The 24,897-nt window shown below is 42.8% G+C and overlaps 1 protein-coding gene across 1 annotated transcript; it reads right to left on the minus strand.

The window, feature by feature from the left end:
• Nucleotides 1–775: 775 nt before the first annotated feature.
• LOC135553431 (uncharacterized) lies at nucleotides 776–14,791 on the minus strand. The gene is made up of 9 exons (XM_064985551.1): nucleotides 14,729–14,791; nucleotides 12,489–13,512; nucleotides 7,764–8,219; nucleotides 7,191–7,290; nucleotides 4,598–4,746; nucleotides 4,362–4,474; nucleotides 3,855–3,944; nucleotides 3,601–3,723; nucleotides 776–2,793 (listed from the first exon to the last, which is right to left on the minus strand). The coding sequence occupies exons 1-9, from the start codon at nucleotides 14,789–14,791 to the stop codon at nucleotides 2,578–2,580; spliced, it is 2,334 nt and encodes a 777-aa protein (XP_064841623.1). The 3' UTR covers nucleotides 776–2,577.
• Between the last annotated feature and the right edge of the window lie 10,106 nt (nucleotides 14,792–24,897).

Below are 24,897 nucleotides of genomic sequence, written 5' to 3' on the forward strand. Positions count from 1 at the left end.
ATATTACTGTTTTAATGTCCCGTTGGTAAGATATGTGTGCTTTTAGCTCGTCCCATTTATTTTCCAGCGATTTAACATTAGCTAGCAGGACGAAAGGCAAGGGAAGATTAGCCACTCGTTGCCTGATCCTAGCAAGGCACCCTGATCTTTTTCCAAGAAACCTCATAGTTTCCTTCTCCAGCGAATCATGGGGGATCTGGACCTGGTCGGGTGTCTGTAGTAGTATGTCCCTCCCGTCCAACTCATTAAAGAAGAACTCTTTGTCCTGTTTGATGTGAGCAGTCGCAGTTCTGATGTTCAGAAGCTCTTTTCTGTCATAAGAGACGGTAGTAGCGACATTATGTACAAAACAAGTTACGAACAACACGAAAAAACAAACGAAATAGCATGGGCAGTCAAGAGCCAATAAGGTGGCAGCCCCTTCCTCCGGCGCCATCGTCGCGACCCCTAATTTGGGAAATCCTGCCCTATGACCTACAAATGGTTAATACAATGACCTAGAATTGAATGGAATGTATTGGGATGACACACCAGTGAATGATTGATTGAAGGTTGTGTATTTGTATAAACATAATGAGTAAGAAGTGTTTGTTTGAATGATATGTTCGAATGATAGACCTGTAAGATATTGAGTAAATAAAGTAATATAACTGCAAACTGAAAGAGGCACATTAAAAGACACTACAGAAAGTACTTTATTGGATTAAACTATGGGAAACCCACACAATAACATTTGCTTATGCAAAAACTATCATAGCAGTCAAATGTGCTTTAATATCTTTGATCATTTATTTTTGTGACCAACTTTATTTTTATTATTTCAGATCGCATACAGGCATACAAGAAATAACATGCACTGTCAACTGTGGGACCTTCTTCAGATAGGTGTGTGCCTTTCCAAATCATGTCCAATCAATTGAATTTACCACAGGTGGACTCCAATCAAGTTGTAGAAACATCTCAAGGATGACCAATAGAAACACGATGCATCTGAACTCAGTTTTGAGACTCATAGCAAAGGGTCTGAATACATTTGTAAATAAGGTATTTTGTCTGTTATTATTTGTATACATTTTCTAAAATGTCTAAAAACCTGTTTTCGCTTTGTCATTATGGGGTATTGTGTTAGATTGATGAGATTTTTTTGGTTTAGAATAAGGATGTAAATGGAACAAAATGGGAAAAATGGGAAGAGGACTGAATATTTTCCGAATGCGCTGTAGGTGTGTTGACTGTTATAAAGGCACTGGATTATGAGCTGTCTTGTTTGCAAAGTTAACAAATTAAATATGCAGTGGCATGGTGCATATAGCCATAGAAGCACAGTGACATGTGCCTCAATACAGTCACATTTGTGGCTTATTGGGAGTGTGGCTTTCAGTTAGCTATTTTTGAAAAACATCTTGCGAGAGTGACTGTCATTCAAGTTTCAAGTTTAAACTTTCAATGTAATGTGCACAAGTACAGTGAAATGCCTTTCTTGCAAGCTCCAAACCCGACAATGCAGTAATCAATACCAACGCAGCACTATAAACAACATAAAGTGGAACAAAAACACACAAGACATAAAAAACAAGAAATAAGAAGAGCACGAGAAAGCAGGAAGCTACTGTATATACAGGGTCAGTTCCAGTTCCAGGTAATCTGTTCTGTTCAATGAGTTACATAGACACTAGATGACTGATTGAGGGCGCTGTGTTGAAGCCACTGTGCCTCCATCTTGGCACTCCCCACCATTGTAAAAAAAATATTTTGGAAGTTATAGAAATGCATTTATTAATGTCTACATTAGTTTTAGCCACATTTATTCTATGACAGACACATTCATGCATACTTTTAAATGATATTATGTGAGCTAAAAAATCTCACATGTATAGAAACAAGAATACTTTTTTGAGAATACTAATATTACTGCCCCAACTACAACAAAAATGTCCTTGAAACATTTAATATAAATAGTGTAGAATTCCATGAATTCCTATGGAGGACTGCTCCTACTGGGGAGTGCCAATATGACCAACCGGTGGCTTCAAAGCCTCTCAATGGCCAATACTGTAGCATTAGCAATCCAGGGTTTATATACATCATTCGTTATTTTATATTTCATCAAATCTGACTAACCCAGTGCCCTGACTGCTATCAATTCTATCTGACGGTGTTTGCATCTTTAGGAAAAATACAAATAATGTTCCATTTGGAACACTGACAAGTAGAGAGCATATCAAATATCAAACTCAAAACAAATTTTGGGGGAGCTTAGTCTTAGTCCACTCTGGCCCACCCGTGCCTGCTCCCCTGCTGTAGCTACTGTATGTAAACAGGAAGCAGATGAGCGACACATGACAGTGTGGTTTCGTGAGGCGGTGCTTAAGTAAAACATAGATCATGATTCATTCAATTTCAAAAATGGGATACCAACGTAGGCTGCTGCCTTGAAGTCTGAGGGCACATCCCCTTCATTATCAACACATCGTGCCAACAACATCAAAAGAACCTTTCCAGACTATGAAGTCTGGAGGATTTTGAGAGTTACAGTATGTGTTAGCCAGACTAGCTGTAGCTTGGGCAGTCTCACGGTTATGTTGCTAGTGTAGAGGTGTCCATGTTGGCAGGAGAATGGGTAGGTGGTGGAACAGTTGAGGACTCTGTAGACTCTGTGTTGTCTTCTTCTGTGTTCCTCTGAGGGTCTGTGAGGTTAGGGTTAGGGTCAGGCTCTGTGAGGTCTGCTTCAAACCCTGGGTTAATCTGACCGTGAGAATGCCTCTTCTGGACCTCCTCAAAGATCTGGAGCACCTGGCAGAGACACACACACAGAATATTACAGACATTATACAGACAGACACACAGAACATTACAGACATTATACAAACAGACACACACATAAGCGACACAGGCAGAACACGACCCCCCCCCTCAAAAAATGGGGGGTCTCAATTTAGAATAGTCGAAAACAAGGTGCAATTTCCAAATTTGTTTCTTCATCAGCAGTTTTCCTCTTGTTATGTCAGTCACTGACAGTCACTCAATTAACACATCAGCAAACAATTTTTAGATTGGTAAATTAGCCTAGCCAACTATCTAAACTTGTAGTAATCATGTCCCAATTACAGACCGAGCACAAAGTGCACGTTCCCAGGGGCCCTGACCTCCAGAGGGCCCCCATTGATTGTGTTAGTCACTCTCACTCAGATTTCATATTAACATGGCGTAAGTCATGGCAAAATGTGTAGAATTGCAGAAAATTGCTTTATAACTGCAACATTTTCTCTTCGCCCAATGGTAAAATGTGTAGAATTGCAGAAAATTGCTTTATAACTGCAACATTTTCTCTTCGCCCAATGGCAAAATGTGTAAAATTGCAGGAAATTAACTTCTCTCCCCCGACAATAAAGGGGGGCCCACTAAAATGTTTTACACTCGAGGGTTTGGCGGGGGCTCCCAACCAAGAGCCGGCCCAGCATGCGCGCCCATACACACACACCACAACAACCATTACATACAGGACATGAGGTGGTGTTACTGTCATGTCATGTTAACGGTCGGTGCTTCAGGTTGGTGTCAGTTTTGAGGTTCTTGTCATGTTAGCCGCCTTGTTTTTACCTGAGACTTGGGAATGAGGCCTACTCGGAAGAATCCAATATGGCCGCTGTCTATCTTGGTGCAGTCAACCACAGTGGAGGCGATGTTCTCTGGGGACGGGCCGTCACACAACACACCATCCACCTAGACAGACAGACAGACAGACAGACAGACAGACAGACAGACAGTGAGTGAGAAAATCACGATCTTTTTTTACATTTCCAATTGTAGTTTTGACTCAATTGAACTATGATATGTCTGTGTGCCTATTTCACCTTGTCTCCCAGCTTGGCATACACCTGGTTGTGGTGTGTGGTGTCTGCTTCTCCTGTGGGGTTGGCTGACGTCACAGCAATGGGACCCACCTACAGAACAGAACATAATATTATCTGGCAACAATGGCAAGCATCCATTCAGATACTGTATAACATATAGTAGTGGCTCCCGAGTGGCGCAGAGGTCTAAGCCACTGCATCTCAGTGCAAGAGGCATCACTGTAGTCCCTAGTTCGTTTCCAGCCTGCATCACATCTGGTTGTGATTGGGAGTCCCATAGGGCGGCGCACAATTGGCCCAGCGTTGTCTGGGTATTGCCGGGTAGGCCGTCATTGTAAATAATAATTTACTGACTTGCCTATATAAAATAAGGTTAAATGTAGTATCTATGTACTATCTTTTGTAATTAATCCGTGATCGTACCAGGTTAATGAGGTGTGTTGCTACAATCAGGGTCAGGGTTAGAGGTCAGGGGTTAGGGATAGAGGTCATGGTTAGGGTTCATACCAGGTTGATAAGATGAGTAGCCACAGCACAGTTTGGGTTCCTGATAGCAATGCTCTGAGGGGTTCCGATGTGTTTAGCTGATTCCCCCAAACCAAACATCTCCATCCAAGGACCTGGTGAGGGAAGACAGGACATACTCATCATAATAACTAACATACACTACACGACACTACATACACAAAACACACACACACACACCCACACACACACACACACACACAGTGTTAATAACCCACCCCTGGCTATGACCATGCTGATAGAGGAGGGCCAAGCTGCACTCATGAAGTCCCAGAGCAGGGCAGACAGCAGGGATCTGACCGGTTCTAACTGGTTAATAGAGGACACCCACAGAGACATGGGCCGGTCCTGAGCCTGCTGTTTACACCTGCACAGGGAGAGACAAGTATAATATGTTAGTAACATGCTGCTTACACCTGCAGCACACAGTTAGAGACGAGTAGAATAAGTTATTAACAGGGTTGGGGAGTAACGGTTTACATATAATCCGTTACATGTAAGGGATTACAAAAAAAACAGTTACTGTAATCCATTACATTACCAGCAAAAAATATTGTATTCAGATTACAGATACTTTTGATAAACGAAATTATCACTTTGAGGATTACTTTTAAATTCAGAAAGGATGTTTGCGTAAAAAAATCTTTGACATTTTTGTTATCTCAATGACATTCAAATCAGCATTGAAAAAAGGCGCAAGTTTAAATGTTTGTTCCACCTGAGTGAGTCTGACCACAAGTCAGAGACTACTATGATGACACACTAAATGTGTTTGATGGATCGCAGGAAAAGAGCAGAAATAGGCTTTTGTAGGCTACAGTCCAAGCTATGTCTTCAAATGGTGCGACTGCTGTCGGCATCCAAAGATCATCCAACTTGAATATACGCTTGGAGGTGAAGATGACAGCAGTGTTGTAGTCTACAGTGGTACGGATATCACTTATTATTGATATCTACTTAGCGCATTGATGTGAATCACACTTCTGCTCTCTCATTTAGCTATTTGCATTTTACGGATTGTGGTTGTTGTGGATGGCTATTCACAAATCTGAATGTGTATTTGAACCCAATAATGGTTGAATTCAAGAAGGTTCAGCTGCCTATCAGTCATTGTTATTGAAACCAGTGGACAGCCAGTGAAAAATGTGTTTTTGCAACAGCTGCATAGCGCGGATCCCAGCCTACAGAATAAAAGTAGGGCTTTTATTGCTCAATCTAATTTATGCTGATAAAAAAATAAATCCGTAGTCCTAATGGACACATGCTCAAGCTCGCACACTTTTGATAGACTTAAAGGGACAATCTGTTGTTGCTACATTCTTTTTGGACGGACCAGTACCTAACTGGGGCCAAGCTTCCTGACATCCAAGACCTATATACTAGGCAGTGTCAGAGGAAAGCCAAGCTTCCTGACATCCAAGACCTATATACTAGGCAGTGTCAGAGGAAAGCCAAGCTTCCTGACATCCAAGACCTATATACTAGGCAGTGTCAGAGGAAAGCCAAAAAATTGTCAAAGACTCCAGTCCCCCACGTCATAGACTGTTCTCTCTGCTACCGCACAGCAGGTGGTACCAAGTGGCTCCTTAAAAGCTTCTACCCCCAAGCCATGATCAAATGGCCAAATGTAATATGGTATTCATTTTTCACATGTAAATAACATTTTCAGTAGTGCTCAAAGCATGCCCTTCCAAGAGCACAGCATTTATTTTTCAAATCAATGAGCCCAAGTGCAAGTGCTGGTTAAGTGGTTGAGATGGGGAGGAGGATTATCTAAGATACTGTTTGAAGAGGTAGGATTTCAGATGTTTTCGGAAGATGGGCGTTTTGGGGGGAGGACAGAGAAGAGCTTGGCCTGGGCTGAGTGGGAGCTGGGTGGTGGGAGGGCCAACAGACCTGAAGTGGCAGAACGGAGTGCTCAGGTTGGGGTGTAGGGTTTCAGCATAGCGTGAAGGTAGGGAGAGGCATTTCCTCTTGCTGTTCCGTAGGTAAACACAATGGTCTTGTAGAGGATGCAAGCTTCAACTGGAAGCCAGTGGAGTGTGTGGAGGAGCGGGGTGTCATGAGAGAACTTGGGAAGGTTGAAAACCAGGCAGGCTGCAGTGTTCTGGATAAATTGCAGGGGTTTGATGGCACAAGTGGGGAGCTCAGTCAAAAGCGAGTTGCAGTAGTCCAGACGGGAGAGGACAAGTACCTGGATTAGGACCTGCGCCACTTCCTGTGTAAGGTATGGTCGTATTCTAAGGATGTTGTAGAGCATGAACCTGCAGGAGCGGGTCAATATGTTGATGTTTGCAGAGAACGACAGGGTGTTGTCCAGGGTCACGCCAAGGTTCTTTGCACTCTGGGAGGGCGACACCGTGGAGTTGTCAATCGTGATGGAGAGGTCTTTGAGCGGGCAGGACTTCCCAGGGAGGAAGAGCAGGTCCGTCTTGTCAAGGTTGAGCTTGAGGTGGTGGGGCGACATGCAAGTTGAGATATCTCATAGGCACACAGAGATGCGTGTCGCCACCTGGGTGTCAGAAGGGGGGCAAGGAGAAAAGTAGTTGAGGGTCACCCACAACATGCTGCTTACACCTTCAGCACACAGGGAGAGACAAGGAGAATAGTTTGTTTAAATGCAGTATGATAGCCTGGTCCTTGATCTGTTTGAACTGTCTTGGTTGTGACAGAGGAGTTGTCGAGACAACTAAAATAGATCTGGGACCACTATGAAGCATTGTGAGTACAAAGTTTATTAATTTAATCTAATGAAATGATATTTTACAATGTACGTATAACGACCTAGTATGCAGTGTAATTGAAACTCACTTGTAGGCCTTTTCCACAGCGTCCGGTCTGTTACAAGCTGCCACCAGTACATAGACCGTGTCAGTGGGCATCCCACATATACCTCCACTCTTCATGATCTCTGGAGACATAGAGGGATAGTGAGAGTTGGGTTGAGACACATCAATAACCAGACTAACTAAAGACCTAAAGAACTTGCAATGAAGGGATCCTGTCAGCCTCAACACACACACACGCACACACACAAATCTACACACACAGCCTGTTATTCATAGTGTTTTCATGAGAATGATGCATTAGACCCTACCAATGATTGTCATGGTTCTGAAGAGCTACTGGGTGTGCAGATTTGCTGTTTCAGTCCAGCACTGAGGCCCTGCATTCTGCTCACCAGGACATTGAATCAGGTGTGTTAGTACTGGAATGAAGCAAAACCCTGCACCCACAGTATTTCACCAATAGCAGAGTTGGTGACCAGTTCTTTGTCTCAAATTGCACCTTATGCCCTATAACATAAAGCACTACTTTAAATAAGATAGAGAAAAGGGTGCCTTTTGGGACTGAGCCCAGGATAGGTACCCCCTTATGTTTCACCTGCTATCTGGTGGACGGCCGTGGCCTTGCGTGCAGGGACATGAAGACAGATGTCCTTCCCTCCTCCTCCCGTCCCACTTAGCCTGACTAACGCCCGTCCCAGGGGCAACTGGGGTGTCAGGAAGGTCAGGCTGAACAGACCAGACAGGAAACAGTAGAATGACATCAGGCCAAACACGATCGACACCCCGATGTCATACCCATAAGGCAGTGCTTCCATGGCGTCCAGGAGGAAGGAGATGATAATGAGGTGAAAGGTTGCGGCATAGACAACCCAGGCTACGCTCAGGAACAGCGCTCCTACTGTCACCAGACTGTTGAACAACAGGAAGCTGATGATGCCCACAGCCAGGTTGAATCCCCGTGTGTCCCCGTAGAGCCCGCCGTACCGCGTCAGCCCCCAGACAGACCACATGACACCATACAGGACAAACGCCATGCTCTCAAGTGTCTTACCTACCGGAAATGTACACATTTGTATTTGTATTTGTTATGGATCCCCATTAGCTGCTGCTTTCCTGGGGTCCAGCAAAATTAAGGCAGTTTATACAATTTTAAAACATTACAATACATTCACAGATTTCACAACACACTGTGTGCCCTCAGGCCCCTACTCCACCACTACCACATATCTACAGTACTAAATCCATGTGTATGTATATGTAACTGATGTGAAATGGCTAGCTAGTTAGCGGGGTGCGCACTAATAGTGTTTCAATCGGTGACGTCACTCGCTCTGAGACCTTGAAGTAGTTGTTCCCCTTGCTCTGCAAGGGCAGCGGCTTTAGTGGAGCGATGGGTAATGATGCTTCGAGGGTAGCTGTTGTCGATGTGTGCAGAAGGTCCCTGGTTCGAGCCCAGAAAGGGGTGAGGAGAGGGATGGAAGGTGTACTATTACATATAGTGTGTCTGTGCCAATGTTTGTGTTACTTCACAGTCCCTGCTGTTCCATAAGGTGTTTTTTTATCTGTTTTTTAAATCTAATTTTACTGCTTGTGTCAGTTACTTGATGTGAAATAGAGTTCCATGTGGTCATGGCTCTATGTAGTACTGTGTGCCTCCCATAGTCAATTCTGGACTTGCGGACCGTGAAGAGACCTCTTGTGGCATGTCTTGTGGGTTATGCATGGGTGTCCAAGCTGTGTGCCAGGAGTTTAGACAGACAGCTCGGTGCATTCAACATGTCAATACCTCTCAAAAATAAAAGTAGTGATGAAGTCAATCTCTCCTCCACTTTCAGCCAGGAGAGATGGACATGCATATTATTAATTTTAGCTCTCTGTGTACATCTAAGGGCCAGCCGTGCGGCCCTGTTCTGAGCCAATTGCAATTTTCTTAAGTCCTTTTGTGTGGCACCTGACCACACGACTGAACAGTAGTCAAGGTGCGACAAAACTAGTACCTGTAGGACCTGCCTTGTTGATAGGGTTGTTAAGAAGGCAGAGCATCGCTTTATTATCTTAGCTACTACTGCATCAATATGTTTTGACCATGACAGTTTATTATCTAGTATTACTCCAAGCAGTTTAGTCATCTCAGCTTGCTCAATTTCCACATTATTTATTTCAAGATTGAGTAGCTGCATGGGCAGTATTGAGTAGTTCTCATTTGCAGCAACAACCTGGGGAATAGTTACAGGGGAGAGGAGGGGGATGAATGAGCCAATTGTAAACTGGGGATTATTAGGTGACCGTGATGGCTTGAGGGCCAGATTGGGATTTAGCCAGGACACCGGGGTTAACACCCCTACTCTTACGATAAGTGCCATGGGATCTTTAATGACAGAGAGTCAGGACACCCATTTAACGTCCCATCCGAAAGACGGCACCCTACACAGGGCAGTGTCCCCAATCATTGCCCTGGGGCATTGGGATATTTTTTTAGACCAGAAGAAAAAGTGCCTCCTACTGGCCCTCCAACACCACTTCCAGCAGCATCTGGTCTCCCATCCAGAAACTGACCAGGACCAACCCTGCATAGCTTCAGAAACAAGCCAGCAGTGGTATGCAGGGTAGTATGCTGCTGGCATAAAAAGGTGCCCAGAGGTGAAAGGTGCCCAGAGGTGCCCAGAGTAAATGGCCTGCTCCTCAGTCCCAGTTGCTAATATATGCATATTATTATTAGTATTGGATAGAAAACACTCTGAAGTTTCTAAAACTGTTTGAATGATGTCTGTGAGTATAACAAAAACAAGAAATCCAAACATGAAGTGGGAAATCTGACATTGGTTGATTTTCAACCCAGCTCCTATTGAATACAAAGTGGGATATTGGTTATGTTGCACTTCCTACGGCTTCCACTAGATGTCAACCGTCTTTAGAAACTTGAATGAGGCTTCTACTGTGATGTGGGGCTGGATGAGAGCTCTTTGAGTCAGTGGTCTGGCAGAGAGCCAGGTCCTGGTCACATGCATTTCACATGATAGCGACCTGCGTTCCATGGCTTTTCCACAGACAATGGAATTCTCCGGTTGGAACGTTATTGAAGATTTATGATAAAAACATCCTAAAGATTGATTCTATACTTGGTTTGACAAGTTTCTTTGAACTGTAATATAACTTTTTGAAGTTTTCGTCAGATGTTTGGCTGGACCTGCACGAGCGTTTGGATTTGTGTACTAAACGCCCTAACAAAAGTAACTACTTGGACATAAATAATGGACATTATCAAACACAACAAACATTTATTGAGGAACTAGGATTCCTGGGAGTGCATTCTGATGAAGATCATCAAAGGTAAGGGAATATTTATAATGTTATTTCTGATTTCTGTTGACTCCAACATGGCGGATAAAAAAAATATTCTGAGCACCGTCCTCAGATTATTGCATGGTTTGATTTTTCCGTAAAGTTTTTTTGAAATCTGACAAAGTGTTTGCATTAAGGAGAGGTATATCTATATTTCCATCTCTAACAATTGTATTTTCATTCATATTTATAAATTATAATGAGTATTTCTGTAAAATGATGTGGCTCTCTGCAATATCACCGGATGTTTTTGGAACTAGTGAACGTAACGCGCCAATGTATACTGAGTTTTTTTAATATAAATATGAACTTTATCAAACAAAACATACATGTATTGTATAACATGAAGTCCTATGAGTGTCATCTGATGAAGATCATCAAAGGTTAGTGATTCATTTTATCTCTATTTGTGCTTTTTGTGACTCCTCTCTTTGGCTGGAAAAATTGCTGGGTTTTTCTGTGAGTTGGTGGTGACCTAACATAATCGTTTGTGGTGCTTTCGCTGTAAAGCCTATTTGAAATCGGACACTATGGTGGGATTAACCTTTTTGGGATAGGGGCAGCATTTTCACTTTTGGATGCCCAGAGTGAACTGCCCCCTACTCTGACCCAGATGCTAATATATGCATATTATTATCAGTATTGGATAGAAAACACTCTGAAGTTTCTAAAACTGTTTGAATGATGTCTGTGAGTATAACAGAACTCATATGGCAGGCGAAAACCTGAGAAAAATCCAACCAGGAAGTGGGACATCTGAGGTTTGTAGTTTTGCAAAGCTTGGCCTACCGAATACACATTGAGATATGGATAAAGTTGCACTTCCTACGGCTTCCAGTAGATGTCAACCGCCTTTAGAAACTGGTTTGAGGATTCTACTATACAGGAGGGGCTCTTAAGAGCTCTTTGAGTCAGTGGTTTGGCAGAGTGTCTTGACGCGCACTCCCGACAGAGTTACCTCTCGTTCCAGTGCTTTTCGGAAGACAAAGTAATTCTCCGGTTGGAACATTATTGATGTTTTATGTTAAAAACATCCTAAAGATTGATTCCATACATCGTTTGACATGTTTCTAAAGGACTGTAACAGAACTTTTCAAGTTTTTGTCTGGATGAAGTGCCTGTGCCTCATGAAGATGGATTACTGGGCTGAACACGCTAACAACAAGTGGCTATTTGGACATAAATGATGGGAACTTTATGGAACAAATCCGTCATTTATTGTCGAACTGGGATTCCTGGGAGTGCCTTCTGATGAAGATCATCAAAGGAAAGTGAATATTTATGGTGTTGTTTCTAACTTTGTTGATTCCAAAATGGCGGATATTCCTCTGGCTGTTTGAGTTCTGAGCTCCGTTCTCAGATTATGCTTTTTCCGTAAAGTTTTTTTGAAATCTGACACAGCGGTTGCATTAAGGAGAAGTCTATCTTTAATTCTGTGAAAAACACTTGTATCTTTTATCAATGTATATTATGAGTATTTCTGCAAAATCACAGGATGTTTTGGAATCAAAACGTTACTCCACGTAAGGCGCCATGTCATCTGATGAAGATCATCAAAGGTTAGTGATTAATTTTATCCATATTTCTGCTTTTTGTGACTCCTATCTTTGGCTGGAAAAATGGCTGTGTTTTTTCGACTTGGCTATGACCTAACATAATCATATGTTGTGCTTTAGCTGTAAAGCATTTCTGAAATCGGACATGATGGGTAGATTAACAAGATGTTTATATTTCATTTGCTGTATTGGACTTGTTAATGTGTGAAAGTTACATATTTCTAAAAAATATTTTTGAATTTCAGCGGAATGTTGTCGAGGAAGGTTAACAACAAGATTACCTTTAAAACGATATAAGAGACATGTATGTTTTAATTATGAGATTTCTGTTGTTTTGAATTTGACGCCCTGCACTTTCACTGGCTGTTGTCATATCGATCCCATTAACGGAATTGCAGCCCTAAGAAGTTTTAAGTTCTTACCACGGGAGAAGGCCACGGAGCCGACCAGAAGCTGGAGGACGCCGCCTGCCACCACAGCCCAGGGCAGGACCAGCACGCCCAGCGGGGCCCGGTCCCCCATGGACGCCGTGATGGAGAAGACAGCGAGGACAGAGCAGGCGTGACCTAACACCTCTGCGTCAGCATACCTGGAGTAGCCCAGGTAGGGAGCTTGGCTGTGTCTGTCGTGGGGACGGAGAGTCAGGCTGCTGACACGTGTCACCAGGGCCTTGAACACGCCCTCCCCCGTAGGAATCCTTTTGGCCGAGACGTTGTTGTAGGAGGTGATCAGTAACATCACGGCTGACACAACAAAGATGGCTGCCTGGACGCCCTGCGCCCCAGACTGGAAGGAGAGGGAGGGCTGGGCTGCGAGGGCGATAGTATATGCCACGTAGAACAGCTGGTAGAGACCCTCAGCTAGACTCTTCTGACAGCTGAACAGAGCCAGGATGAAGAATAGAACAGCGAAGACAACGGGAAAGGGGATAGGGGAGGAGGGGTGGATGGAGAAGGCTGTGAGGAGAGCGCTGTAGCCCTCAGCAAAGCGCAGGATGGAGGTGAAGCCGTAGAAGGTGGCGGTCAGGGAGTCCATGGATCTGTAGGAGAGGACACACACAACTAGCTGGAATACAGCAGCCGTCCAAAGCCAGGGGACGTGACCCGGGGCGAGTTGAGGAACCACAGCCAGTAGGGGGCAGGCTATTACACTAGCAGACAGCAGATTCATCACCAGGCCTACAGGCACCACGTCGTTACAGTCCTCTGGAGCTCTGACCCCTGACCCCTGACCCCCTGCCCTTCTTCTCAGCCCTGTACCAGGAGCCTCCACCCTTCCCTGGGTGATAAAGGAGAGCAGGCGGCCACAGCCGAAGTAAGCCCCCACCAGGGTGACCAGCAGGTAGCAGGCGGCCGCGGCAGACTTGCCGAACCCCGGGGAGGAGAGGCCGGCGATCTGGTGCCCACAGGCCAAGCTGATAGACAGGGAGATGATTAACAGGACCACCTACAATACAACAATACAACTTTATTTTCCATACGTTACAGCAAACAATGTAAAATGTGTCTTCTATTCGATTCTCAACTCCATTCAAATTAATAGACAGCTAGCTAGCTAGCTATATAGATAGAAAGATACAGATGTAGGATCCTAATTTAATCACTCTGTTATTGTTGCGAATTTTCCTGCACAACAGAGTTTTTCTCAATCGCTTTGGCTCAATTTTCGAATGACAATTATTTTTTCCAAAACAATAAGTTCAAATCTCTGAACAATTAGATTCTTGCTCACATCAGATTTTAATTTCTTATTCATTTAAGCAAATTGCATGTGTTTTGGCACGTGTGCAAAAGAGTAAGTACAATTGTCTACAATTTGCACAATAACTACATGCACATGACTGATCAAAACCGATGAGTTGATTCTCAGTGAAATTGTCATAATCTTCACAACTTCTAAACATTATTTCATCGTGTGAGCCATCACATGCAAAATTATCCATTAAATTATCAAAATCTGTCAGGCATACATGTATATTCCATAAATATCTATGACATGGAATGTTTGTGATGTCTGCTAAATTGGCAAATTACCTGCCAGGTGACATAGTAATGAAATAGGAATCACAATCTTACTAATCAACCAATCAAGTTTGGAAGCATAACACCCAACTTCTTCTGGCCTTCCTAAATACACTTTACAGAGACCTAATACCAGAACGCCAAAGAGGTTTAGCTACACCAGATTTACCAAATTATGTAATTATGTGGGATAATGTCAGTTCCACTGAACCCACAGCACAATCACTATAATGTTTGAACATGGAGGAACATCACAAACCTGAACAGCAGTTACCTGCTCGTGGAAGAGAAATACGGAGATGTGTAAGAAGGCATGATGGTGTTGTTAGGGGAAGACTTAATAGAGGAAGAGGTAGAAGGCAAAGAATAAGAGTCCCTGATGAAATCAGAGCCTCAATTGTAGACCATGTCATAAACAGCGGTGTTATAATAGAAGAGGCTGGTCGGAGAGCACAGCCTAATGTAAACAGGTCCACAGTGTCATAAACCATGGTCTGACAATGGAAGAGGCTGGTCAGAGAGCCAAGCCTAATGTAAACTGGTCCACAGTGTTATAAACCATGGTCTGACAATGGAAGAGGCTGGTAGGAGAGTACAGCCTAATGTAAACAGGTCCACAGTGTCATAAACCATGGTCTGACAATGGAAGAGGCTGGTTGGAGAGCACAGCCTAAAGTCAACAGGTCCACAGTGTTATAAACCATGGTGTTATAATAGAAGAGGCTGGTCGGAGAGCACAGCCTAATGTAAACAGGTCCACAGTGTTATAAACCATGGTCTGACAATGGAAGAGGCTGGTTGGAGAGTACAGCCTAATGTAAACAGGTCCACGGTGTCATAAACCATGGTCTGACAATGGAAGAGGCTGGTCGGAGAGCACAGCCTAATGTAAACAGGTTCACAGTGTCATAAACCATGGTCTGACAATGGAAGAGGCTGGTCGGAGAGCACAGCCTAATGTAAACAGGTCCACAGTGTTATAAACCATGGTCTGACAATGGAAGAGGCTGGTCAGAGAGCACAGCCTAATGTAAACAGGTTCACAGTGTCATAAACCATGGTCTGACAATGGAAGAGGCTGGTCAGAGAGCACAGCCTAATGTAAACAGGTCCACAGTGTTATAAACCATGGTCTGACAATGGAAGAGGCTGGTCGGAGAGTACAGCCTAATGTAAACAGGTCCACAGTGTTATAAACCATGGTCTGACAATGGAAGAGGCTGGTCAGAGAGCACAGCCTAATGTAAACAGGTCCACAGTGTTATAAACCATGGTCTGACAATGGAAGAGGCTGGTCGGAGAGCACAGCCTAATGTAAACAGGTCCACAGTGTCATAAACCATGGTCTGACAATGGAAGAGGCTGGTCGGAGAGTACAGCCTAATGTAAACAGGTTCACAGTGTCATAAACCATGGTGTTATAATAGAAGAGGCTGGTCGGAGAGTACAGCCTAATGTAAACAGGTCCACAGTGTTATAAACCATGGTCTGACAATGGAAGAGGCTGGTAGGAGAGAACAGCCTAATGTAAACAGGTCCACAGTGTCATAAACCATGGTCTGACAATGGAAGAGGCTGGTCGGAGAGCACAGCCTAATGTAAACAGGTCCACAGTGTCATAAACCATGGTCTGACAATGGAAGAGGCTGGTTGGAGAGCACAGCCTAATGTCAACAGGTCCACAGTGTTATAAACCATGGTGTTATAATAGAAGAGGCTGGTCGGAGAGCACAGCCTAATGTAAACAGGTCCACAGTGTTATAAACCATGGTCTGACAATGGAAGAGGCTGGTTGGAGAGTACAGCCTAATGTAAACAGGTCCACAGTGTCATAAACCATGGTCTGACAATGGAAGAGGCTGGTCAGAGAGCACTGCCTAATGTAAACAGGTCCACAGTGTTATAAACCATGGTCTGACAATGGAAGAGGCTGGTCAGAGAGCACAGCCTAATGTAAACAGGTTCACAGTGTCATAAACCATGGTCTGACAATGGAAGAGGCTGGTCGGAGAGCACAGCCTAATGTAAACAGGTTCACAGTGTTATAAACCTTGGTCTGACAATGGAAGAGGCTGGTCGGAGAGCACAGCCTAATGTAAACAGGTTCACAGTGTCATAAACCATGGTCTGACAATGGAAGAGGCTGGTCAGAGAGCACAGCCTAATGTAAACAGGTCCACAGTGTTATAAACCATGGTCTGACAATGGAAGAGGCTGGTCGGAGAGCACAGCCTAATGTAAACAGGTCCACAGTGTTATAAACCATGGTCTGACAATGGAAGAGGCTGGTCGTAGAGCACAGCCTAATGTAAACAGGTCCACAGTGTTATAAACCATGGTCTGACAATGGAAGAGGCTGGTCAGAGAGCACAGCCTAATGTAAACAGGTCCACAGTGTTATAAACCATGGTCTGACAATGGAAGAGGCTGGTCGGAGAGTACAGCCTAATGTAAACAGGTCCACAGTGTTATAAACCATGGTGTTATAATAGAAGAGGCTGGTCGGAGAGCACAGCCTAATGTAAACAGGTCCACAGTGTTATAAACCATGGTCTGACAATGGAAGAGGCTGGTCGGAGAGCACAGCCTAATGTAAAAAGGTCCACAGTGTTATAAACCATGGTCTGACAATGGAAGAGGCTGGTCGGAGAGCACAGCCTAATGTAAACAGGTCCACAGTGTTATAAACCATGGTCTGACAATGGAAGAGGCTGGTCGGAGAGTACAGCCTAATGTAAACAGGTCCACAGTGTTATAAACCATGGTGTTATAATAGAAGAGGCTGGTCGGAGAGTACAGCCTAATGTAAACAGGTCCACAGTGTTATAAACCATGGTGTTATAATAGAAGAGGCTGGTCAGAGAGCACAGCCTAATGTAAACAGGTTCACAGTGTTATAAACCATTGTCTTACAATGGAAGAGGCTGGTTGGAGAGCACAGCCTAATGTAAACAGGTTCACAGTGTCATCAGTTTTAAATATTCCGTAGGGAAAACAGCATCTCATTCACAAGAATAAAGCAACTATTGTAAAGGTAAATGCAAGTCTGAAAATCACAATGTACCGTAAGATATGTATGAGGATTATACAGTAATACAGTAGAATTTGAATACAATATACTATCTGTAAAATTATCTCTTTGTGAATGCTACATGTCATATATAGGACTGCACAATGACCTCTTGCTGGTGGCAGAGCCGCTCTACATGTCATATATAGGACTGCACAACGACCTCATGTTGATGACAGAGCAGCTCTACATGTCATATATAGGACTGCACAACGACCTCATGTTGATGACAGAGCAGCTCTACATGTCATATATAGGACTGCACAACGACCTCATGCTGGTGGCAGAGCAGCTCTACATGTCATATATATAGGACTGCACAACGACCTCATGCTGGTGGCAGAGAAGCTCTACATGTCATATATAGGACTACATAACGACCTCTACATGTCATATATAGGACTGCACAACGACCTCATGCTGGTGACAGAGCAGCTCTACATGTCATATATAGGACTACATAACGACCTCTACATGTCATATATAGGACTGCACAACGACCTCATGTTGATGACAGAGCAGCTCTACATGTCATATATAGGACTGCACAACGACCTCATGTTGATGACAGAGCAGCTCTACATGTCATATATAGGACTGCACAACGACCTCATGCTGGTGGCAGAGAAGCTCTACATGTCATATATAGGACTGCACAACGACCTCATGCTGGTGACAGAGCAGCTCTACATGTCATATATAGGACTACATAACAACCTTATGCTGATGGCAGAGCAGCTCTACATGTCATATATAGGACTACACAACGACCTCTACATGTCATATATAGGACTACACAGTCTGCTGATGGCAGAGCAGCTCTACATGTCATATATAGGACTGCACAACGACCTCTACATGTCATATATAGGACTGCACAACGACCTCTACATGTCATATATAGGACTACATAACGACCTTATGCTGATGGCAGAGCAGCTCTACATGTCATATATAGGACTGCACAACGACCTCTACATGTCATATATAGGACTGCACAACAACCTCATGCTGGTGACAGAGCAGCTCTACATGTCATATATAGGACTACATAACGACCTCTACATGTCATATATAGGACTGCACAACGACCTCATGTTGATGACAGAGCAGCTCTACATGTCATATATAGGACTGCACAACGACCTCATGCTGATGATAGAGCAGCTCTACATGTCATATATAGGACTGCACAATGACCTCATGTTGATGACAGAGCAGCTCTAGATGTCATATATAGGACTGCACAACAACCTTATGCTGATGGCAGAGCAGCTCTACATGTCATATATAGAACTGCACAATGACCTCATGTTGATGACAGAGCAGCTCTACATGTCATATATAGGACTGCACAACGACCTCATGCTGATGATAGAGCAGCTCTACATGTCATATATAGGACTGCACAACGACCTTATGCTGATGGCAGAGCAGCTCTACATGTCATATATAGAACTGCACAATGACCTCATGTTGATGACAGAGCAGCTCTACATGTCATATATAGGACTGCACAACAACCTCATGTTGATGACAGAGCAGCTCTACATGTCATATATAGGACTGCACAACGACCTCATGCTGGTGACAGAGCAGCTCTACATGTCATATATAGGACTACATAACGACCTCATGTTGATAACAGAGCAGCAGTATTCAGTCATCAGCAAGAACAAGATATTTGCAACATGGTCATAGTCAACAATTCCATCAGGCTAAGAAATCTGAAGTGCAATCATAAATGACAACATTATCTTCGCAAATATCAATTCTGTCAGCATTTCCACTATAGACCGTTTTGGAAAAAAGTCAAATGACTATGAAAAAACTACAAGGTGCCATTTGAAAGGAACAGTGACAGAGTGAAGTATGTCCAGGTAAACCATTGGGTTGCACATGGTATATTGTACAGAGAGTTTTACTGTACTTCAATGATGCCTGTATATACTTCTTGAAATTCGTAGATACCCATAAGAACAGGAAAAATGTCTACTTTACTAAACTGTCTGATTCTAGAATAGGCAATGTAAAACTAACTTTTTATTTTGTTTCTGTGTTACTATATAGAGCATAATGGAGCTGGAAGGGCATGAAATGACCCACATTCTTGTTTTTGTGAACGAAGCTGGGTTCAATCTGGCCAAAGGCAGGAGACGTGGCCGCAATCTAATTGGACATCGAGCCACAATTGCCACACCAGGCCAAAGTGGGGGCAATATTACAATGTGTGCTGCCATTTCTGAGAATGGTGAGAGCACACATATTCCACACATTGGGCCCTATCACACCCAACTTCTCCTGGCCTTCCTAAATACACTTTACAGAGACCTAATACCAGAACACGAAAGAGGTTTAGCTAGACCAGATTTGCCAAATTATGTAATTGTGTGGAATAATGTCAGCTTCCATCGAACCAACATTGTTAGGGAAAGGTTTGCTGCGCATGAAAGGATAACAATGGAGTTCTTCCACCATCCTCCCCATTCCTGAATCCAATAGAAGAGGTTTGTTCAGCATGGAGGTGGAAAGTATATGCCTATCGGGCACAAGATCAGATGTCTCTGTTAGATGCCATGAATGCTGCTTGTGAGGACATCACAGGCGATCTTTGCAGAGGATGGTTGCGCCACGCAAGGAGATTTTTCCCGTTCACTAATTTGCCGTTCACTATATATGACTTTACATGTAAGAAATATGTCAAAATGGACATGCAAATGTGAATTTTCTGATACAAAAATGTACTGTTTACATACAAATGTGTATATCCTTTTTCTGTGTACTACAGTATTGTACAGTTTTGACTTTTCCCAGTAAACTTTTCCTTACTGTTGAAATTGATATCTAAAACGCTCAGTGTGATACACAATAGCATTCAGCTAGACGAAACTGACCTTCTGGTATAGCACAGTAAGCAGTCAGTGTCAACAAAAAAGTTGAACAAAACTGAAATTTGTACATAACAAACGTTTCCAGGGTTGACTGCCATGGTGAAAAAACATCGAAACATTTTGACCAGTACGGCTCACACAATGACAAAACCTTTAATTTTGGAGGCATTGGCCAATTTACTGTCACAATAACTAGGTTTTGAAGCATGAGTTAAATATTTTGGGTGAGTTACTACATTTTTCAGACATGCAATAGAGTTGTGATGTCCCATAAAACAGTGGTGACAATTGCACTTACAGTTCAGAGAATTTTAAGGCGGTTTAAAAAACTGAGCCAAAGCGATTGAGAAAAACAAACAATAATGCACATTTCATGCAGCCTAATGTTGGCCAGCTAATAGCCTAACCACCGATAAAGGAACATTACATCGGCGGAACTGTTTAAATGGACTAAATGTTAAAATCCTGTTGTTGCAGAATTATTTCCCTGCAACAAAACTGGTCAAATTAATAGTGTACATCTGTAGATATATACGATAGATACTGTAGATAATTACACACACCTCTCTCTGGAGGACAGATACTGTAGCCAGTATGAGGAAGGCCAGGGTGAAGGCTGCTAGGCCAGGGACCAAGGAGGACCTCAGCTCTGTAGTCCCCACCAACCCCTCCCCAATGAGCAGGTAGACCAGTCCAGACCCACACCACAAGGCTGACACGGTCAGACACACACTGGAGAACAACTGGGACTGGGACAGGCTGCGACGCACCCCTAGTGGGACGGAGGGAGGAAGGGAAAAACATTTATTGATCTCTGGCTGATACCATGTTCAAACACACAGTCAATACAATGAAATCATGAATGCATGCCTTAGTCCACGTTAGCATAATTAATGGTGCTCCGCCATTTCCTGGATGCTAGAATTCAAATTGTTTGCCTAATATTTGTTTATATGACAAAACAAGAAATGTATAGTGTAGAGAATCATTGTACCATCTAAACCACTGTGAAATATATGTTCAATATATTGCATTTAAAGCTGTTTGTTGCTGGTGAACAAAACTCAAGAAATGGAAGCATAGAAATAGTGCACATAGAAAGGGTAACAGGGTATCGTTAACAGTTATATGAGTAATAAACAGTAGGTAGGCTACCAGAGTATGCCAAAAGGGAAGCGATGATGAGCAGCAGCACCCCCAGTGCAGTATGGGGGATGAAGTCTTTGTCATGAGAGCTGCCATAGTTATTCACCAACAGCAGCAGAGAACCTGTAGGAGAAACCAACAGAAAAGGTAAAAGTACCGAGGCTTTCGACCAAACCAACTCAGAAAAAAAAGCCAATTGTTTGACAAGAACCCATGAACACAGCTCCAAGTTTCTGTACCGCAACTTGACTGAAGCACCTGACCACTTTCACTCAAATCCACGATGGGGAGCAAACATGTTGCCTCATGATTGGTCAACGTGCGCACAATTAGTAGCCTATGGCCTATGGTCGAATTCCTGTCCGACTATATGCGTGTGCATTGTATTGCATTCCAACTTTGGTTGGCTAGGCTACCTAGGCCTTTTCAATCAAAAATTATTGACAGGAACAATTAAATCAACTAAAAGTGATGACATACAGTACCAGTCAAAACGTTTTTCTTTATTTGACTACTTTCTCCATTTTAGAATAATAGTGAAGACATCAAAACTATGAAATGGAATCATGTAGTTACAAAAAAGTGTTAAACAATTCAAAATATATTTTATATCAGAGATTCTTCAAAGTAGCCACAAAGCCACAAAGTAGCCACCTTGATGACAGCTTGCACTCTCTTGGCATTCTCTCAACCAGCTTCTTGAGGAGTGCTTTTCCAACCGTCTTGAATGAGTTCCCACATATGCTGAGCACTTGTTGGCTGCTTTCCTTCCCTCTGCAGTCCAACTCATCCCAAACCATCATAATTGGGTTGAGGTTGGGTGATTATGGAGGCCAGGTCATCTGATGCAGCACTCCATCACTCAACTTCATGGTAAAATAGCTCTTACACAGCCTGGAGGTGTGTTGGGTCATTGTCCTGTTGAAAAATAAATGATAGTCCCACTAAGCGCAAACCAGATGGAATGGTGGTAGGCATGCTGCTTAAGTGTGCCTTAAATTCTAAATGAATATGTCACCAGCAAAGCACTCCCACACCATCACACCTCTTCCTCCATGATTCACAGTGGGAACCACACATGCAGAGATCATCCGTTCACCTACTCTGCATCCCACAAAGACACGGCGGTTGGAAAAATAAACTCATCAGACCAAATGACAGATTTCCACCTGTCTAATGTCCATTGCTTGTGTTTCTTTGCCCAAGCAAGTCTCTTCTTATTATTGGTGTCCTTTAGTAGCGGTTTCTTTGCAGCAATTTGACCACAAAGGCCTGATTCATTCAGTCTCCTCTTAACAGTTGATGATGAGATGTGTCTGTTACCAGAACTCTGTGAAGCATTTATTTGGGCTGCAATTTCTGAGGTTGAAAACTCGAATTAACTTATGCTCTGCAGCAGAGGTAACTCCGGGTCTTCCATTCCTGTGGCCGTCCTTATGAGAGACAGTTTCATCATAGTGCTTTGTGGTTTTTGCGCCTGCACTTCAAGAAACTTTCAAAGTTCTTGAAACGTTCCGTATTGACTGACCTTCATGTCTTAAAGTAATGATGGACTGTCGTTTCTCTTTGCTTATTTGAGCTGTTCTTGCCATAATATGGACTTGGTCTTTTATCAAATAGGACTAACTTCTGTTAACCAACCCTACCATGTCACAACACAACTGATTGGCTCAAATGCATTAAGAAGGAAAGAAATTCCACAAATTAACTTTTAACAAGATACACCTGTTAATTGAAATGTATTGCTAATAAGAGAATTATGTTCTCCAGGTACAGCACCAAATTTAATTATATTACTCTCAGTCTGCAAACCAGAATTTGTAAGATACAGGTCGAATGAAACAGATGGAGGCCCAGCTAAATAGTCAAAAAGGTTTATTCACGGAACGTTCTGAAGTCAAGAATACAAAACCATTCATTTTATACTGACTTCTCACGCCCACACATTCACACAGCCATACGCACACACACACACACACAAACAGACGCACATACACACATACCCACACACACATGCACACAAACAGACACACACACATGTCCTGCTACGTACACTCTGTGTCTCTTCCCAGCTGACAGAGATAGTGACTTTGTCCTTGAGACGTACTCCCCGTTCTCTCCCAAATCTCTAGTCAGGTCGGCACTAAGCTCAGACAGTCTGTTTAAAATACCAAAGGCATATTGTTTTACCCTAATTCTGACTAGGACTACACATTTATTGATTATGATTTTATACATTCTAATCAATTCCATACAATTATATGTTTCAGGGCGGAATATTCTAATCATTCAATTAACAGACAATTCTCACCTATCAATTCCAGGTGAAAACCTCATGAAGCTGCTTGAGAGAATGCCAAGCGTGTGCAAATCTGTTATCAAGGCAAAGGGAGGCTACTTTGAAGAATCTCAAATATAAAATATATTTTGATTTGTTGAACACTTTTTTGGTTACTACATGATTCCATATGTGTTATTTCATAGTTTTGTCTTCACTATTATTCTACAATTTAGAAAATAGTAAGAATAAAGAAAAATCCTGGAATGAGTAGGTGTGTCCAAACTTTTGACTGGTACAGCAGATTAAACTGTGTTAATGCACCAGTAATTGTTTTATTACAGATTTATATAGGCCTATGATGCAGCCCTGTTAGTTCTATTGTCTAATCACAGTTGTCTCTGTGTCTGTGTAATGGAAACCCCTGTTAGTCTTGTTTTAAAATGTTATACATATGAACAAGTACATCAAGTAGTTCAGACCGAGTTTTCACTATCCCTAGGGCCAGGGTTTTTTTCATTAGTTGTTTTTTTTACTTTGTGACCTGGTTAGAAAAACTCTGGTCCTATCCTTTACAAAATTAACCCTTTTACAACTGATTACTCACTATGTCATATAGAGGTCGACCGATTAATCGGAATGGGCGATTAAATAGGGCCGATTTCAAGTTTTCATAACAATTGGAAATCTGTATTTTTGGACACGGATTTGGCCGATTTAAAAAAATATATATATACATATTTTTCCACCTTTATTAACTAGGCAAGTCAGTTAAGAACACATTCTTATTTTCAATGACGGCCTAGGAACGGTGGGTTAACTGCCTTGTTCAGGGGCACAACGACAGATTTTTACCATGTCAGCTCAGAGATTCAATCTTGCAACCTTACAGTTACCTAGTCCAATGCTCTAACCACCTGCCTTTCATTGCACTCCACGAGGAGCCTGCCTGTTACACGAATTCAGTAAGAAGCCAAGGTAAGTTGCTAGCTAGCATTAAGCTTCTTATCTTATAAAAAACAATCAATCAATCATAATCACTAGTTAACTACACATGGTTGATGATATTACTAGTTTATCTAGTGTGTCCTGCGTTGCATATAATCGATGCGGTGCGCATTTGTGAAAAATGACTGTCGTTGCTCCAACGTGTACCTAACCATGAACATCAATGCCTTTCTTAAAATCAATACAATAGTATATATTTTTAAACCTGCATATTTAGTTAATATTGCCTGCTAACATGAATTTCTTTTAACTAGGTAAATTGTGTCACTTCTCTTGCAACAGAGTCAGAGTATATGCAGCAGTTTGGGCCACCTGGCTCGTTGCAAACTGTGTGAAGACTATTTCTTCCTAACAAAGACAGCCAACTTCGCTAAACGGGGGAGGATTTAACAAAAGCATATTTGCAGAAAAAAAAGC

This window comes from Oncorhynchus masou, chromosome 13 (assembly GCF_036934945.1).
Source record: "Oncorhynchus masou masou isolate Uvic2021 chromosome 13, UVic_Omas_1.1, whole genome shotgun sequence".
Classification (NCBI taxonomy): domain Eukaryota; kingdom Metazoa; phylum Chordata; class Actinopteri; order Salmoniformes; family Salmonidae; genus Oncorhynchus; species Oncorhynchus masou.

Bases quoted from the DNA above. Each gene is read 5' to 3' on its own strand.
- LOC135553431 (XM_064985551.1), bottom strand. From the start codon at position 14,791: ATGGTTTATAACACTGTGGACCTGTTGACTTTAGGCTGTGCTCTCCAA. The intron at 4,747-7,190 runs GTGAGTTTCAAT...CTCCCTGTGCAG, and splicing joins GCTGTGGAAAAGGCCTACAA to GTGTAAACAGCAGGCTCAGG. The intron at 2,794-3,600 runs GTAAAAACAAGG...TGTCTCTGCCAG, and splicing joins GCCTCATTCCCAAGTCTCAG to GTGCTCCAGATCTTTGAGGA.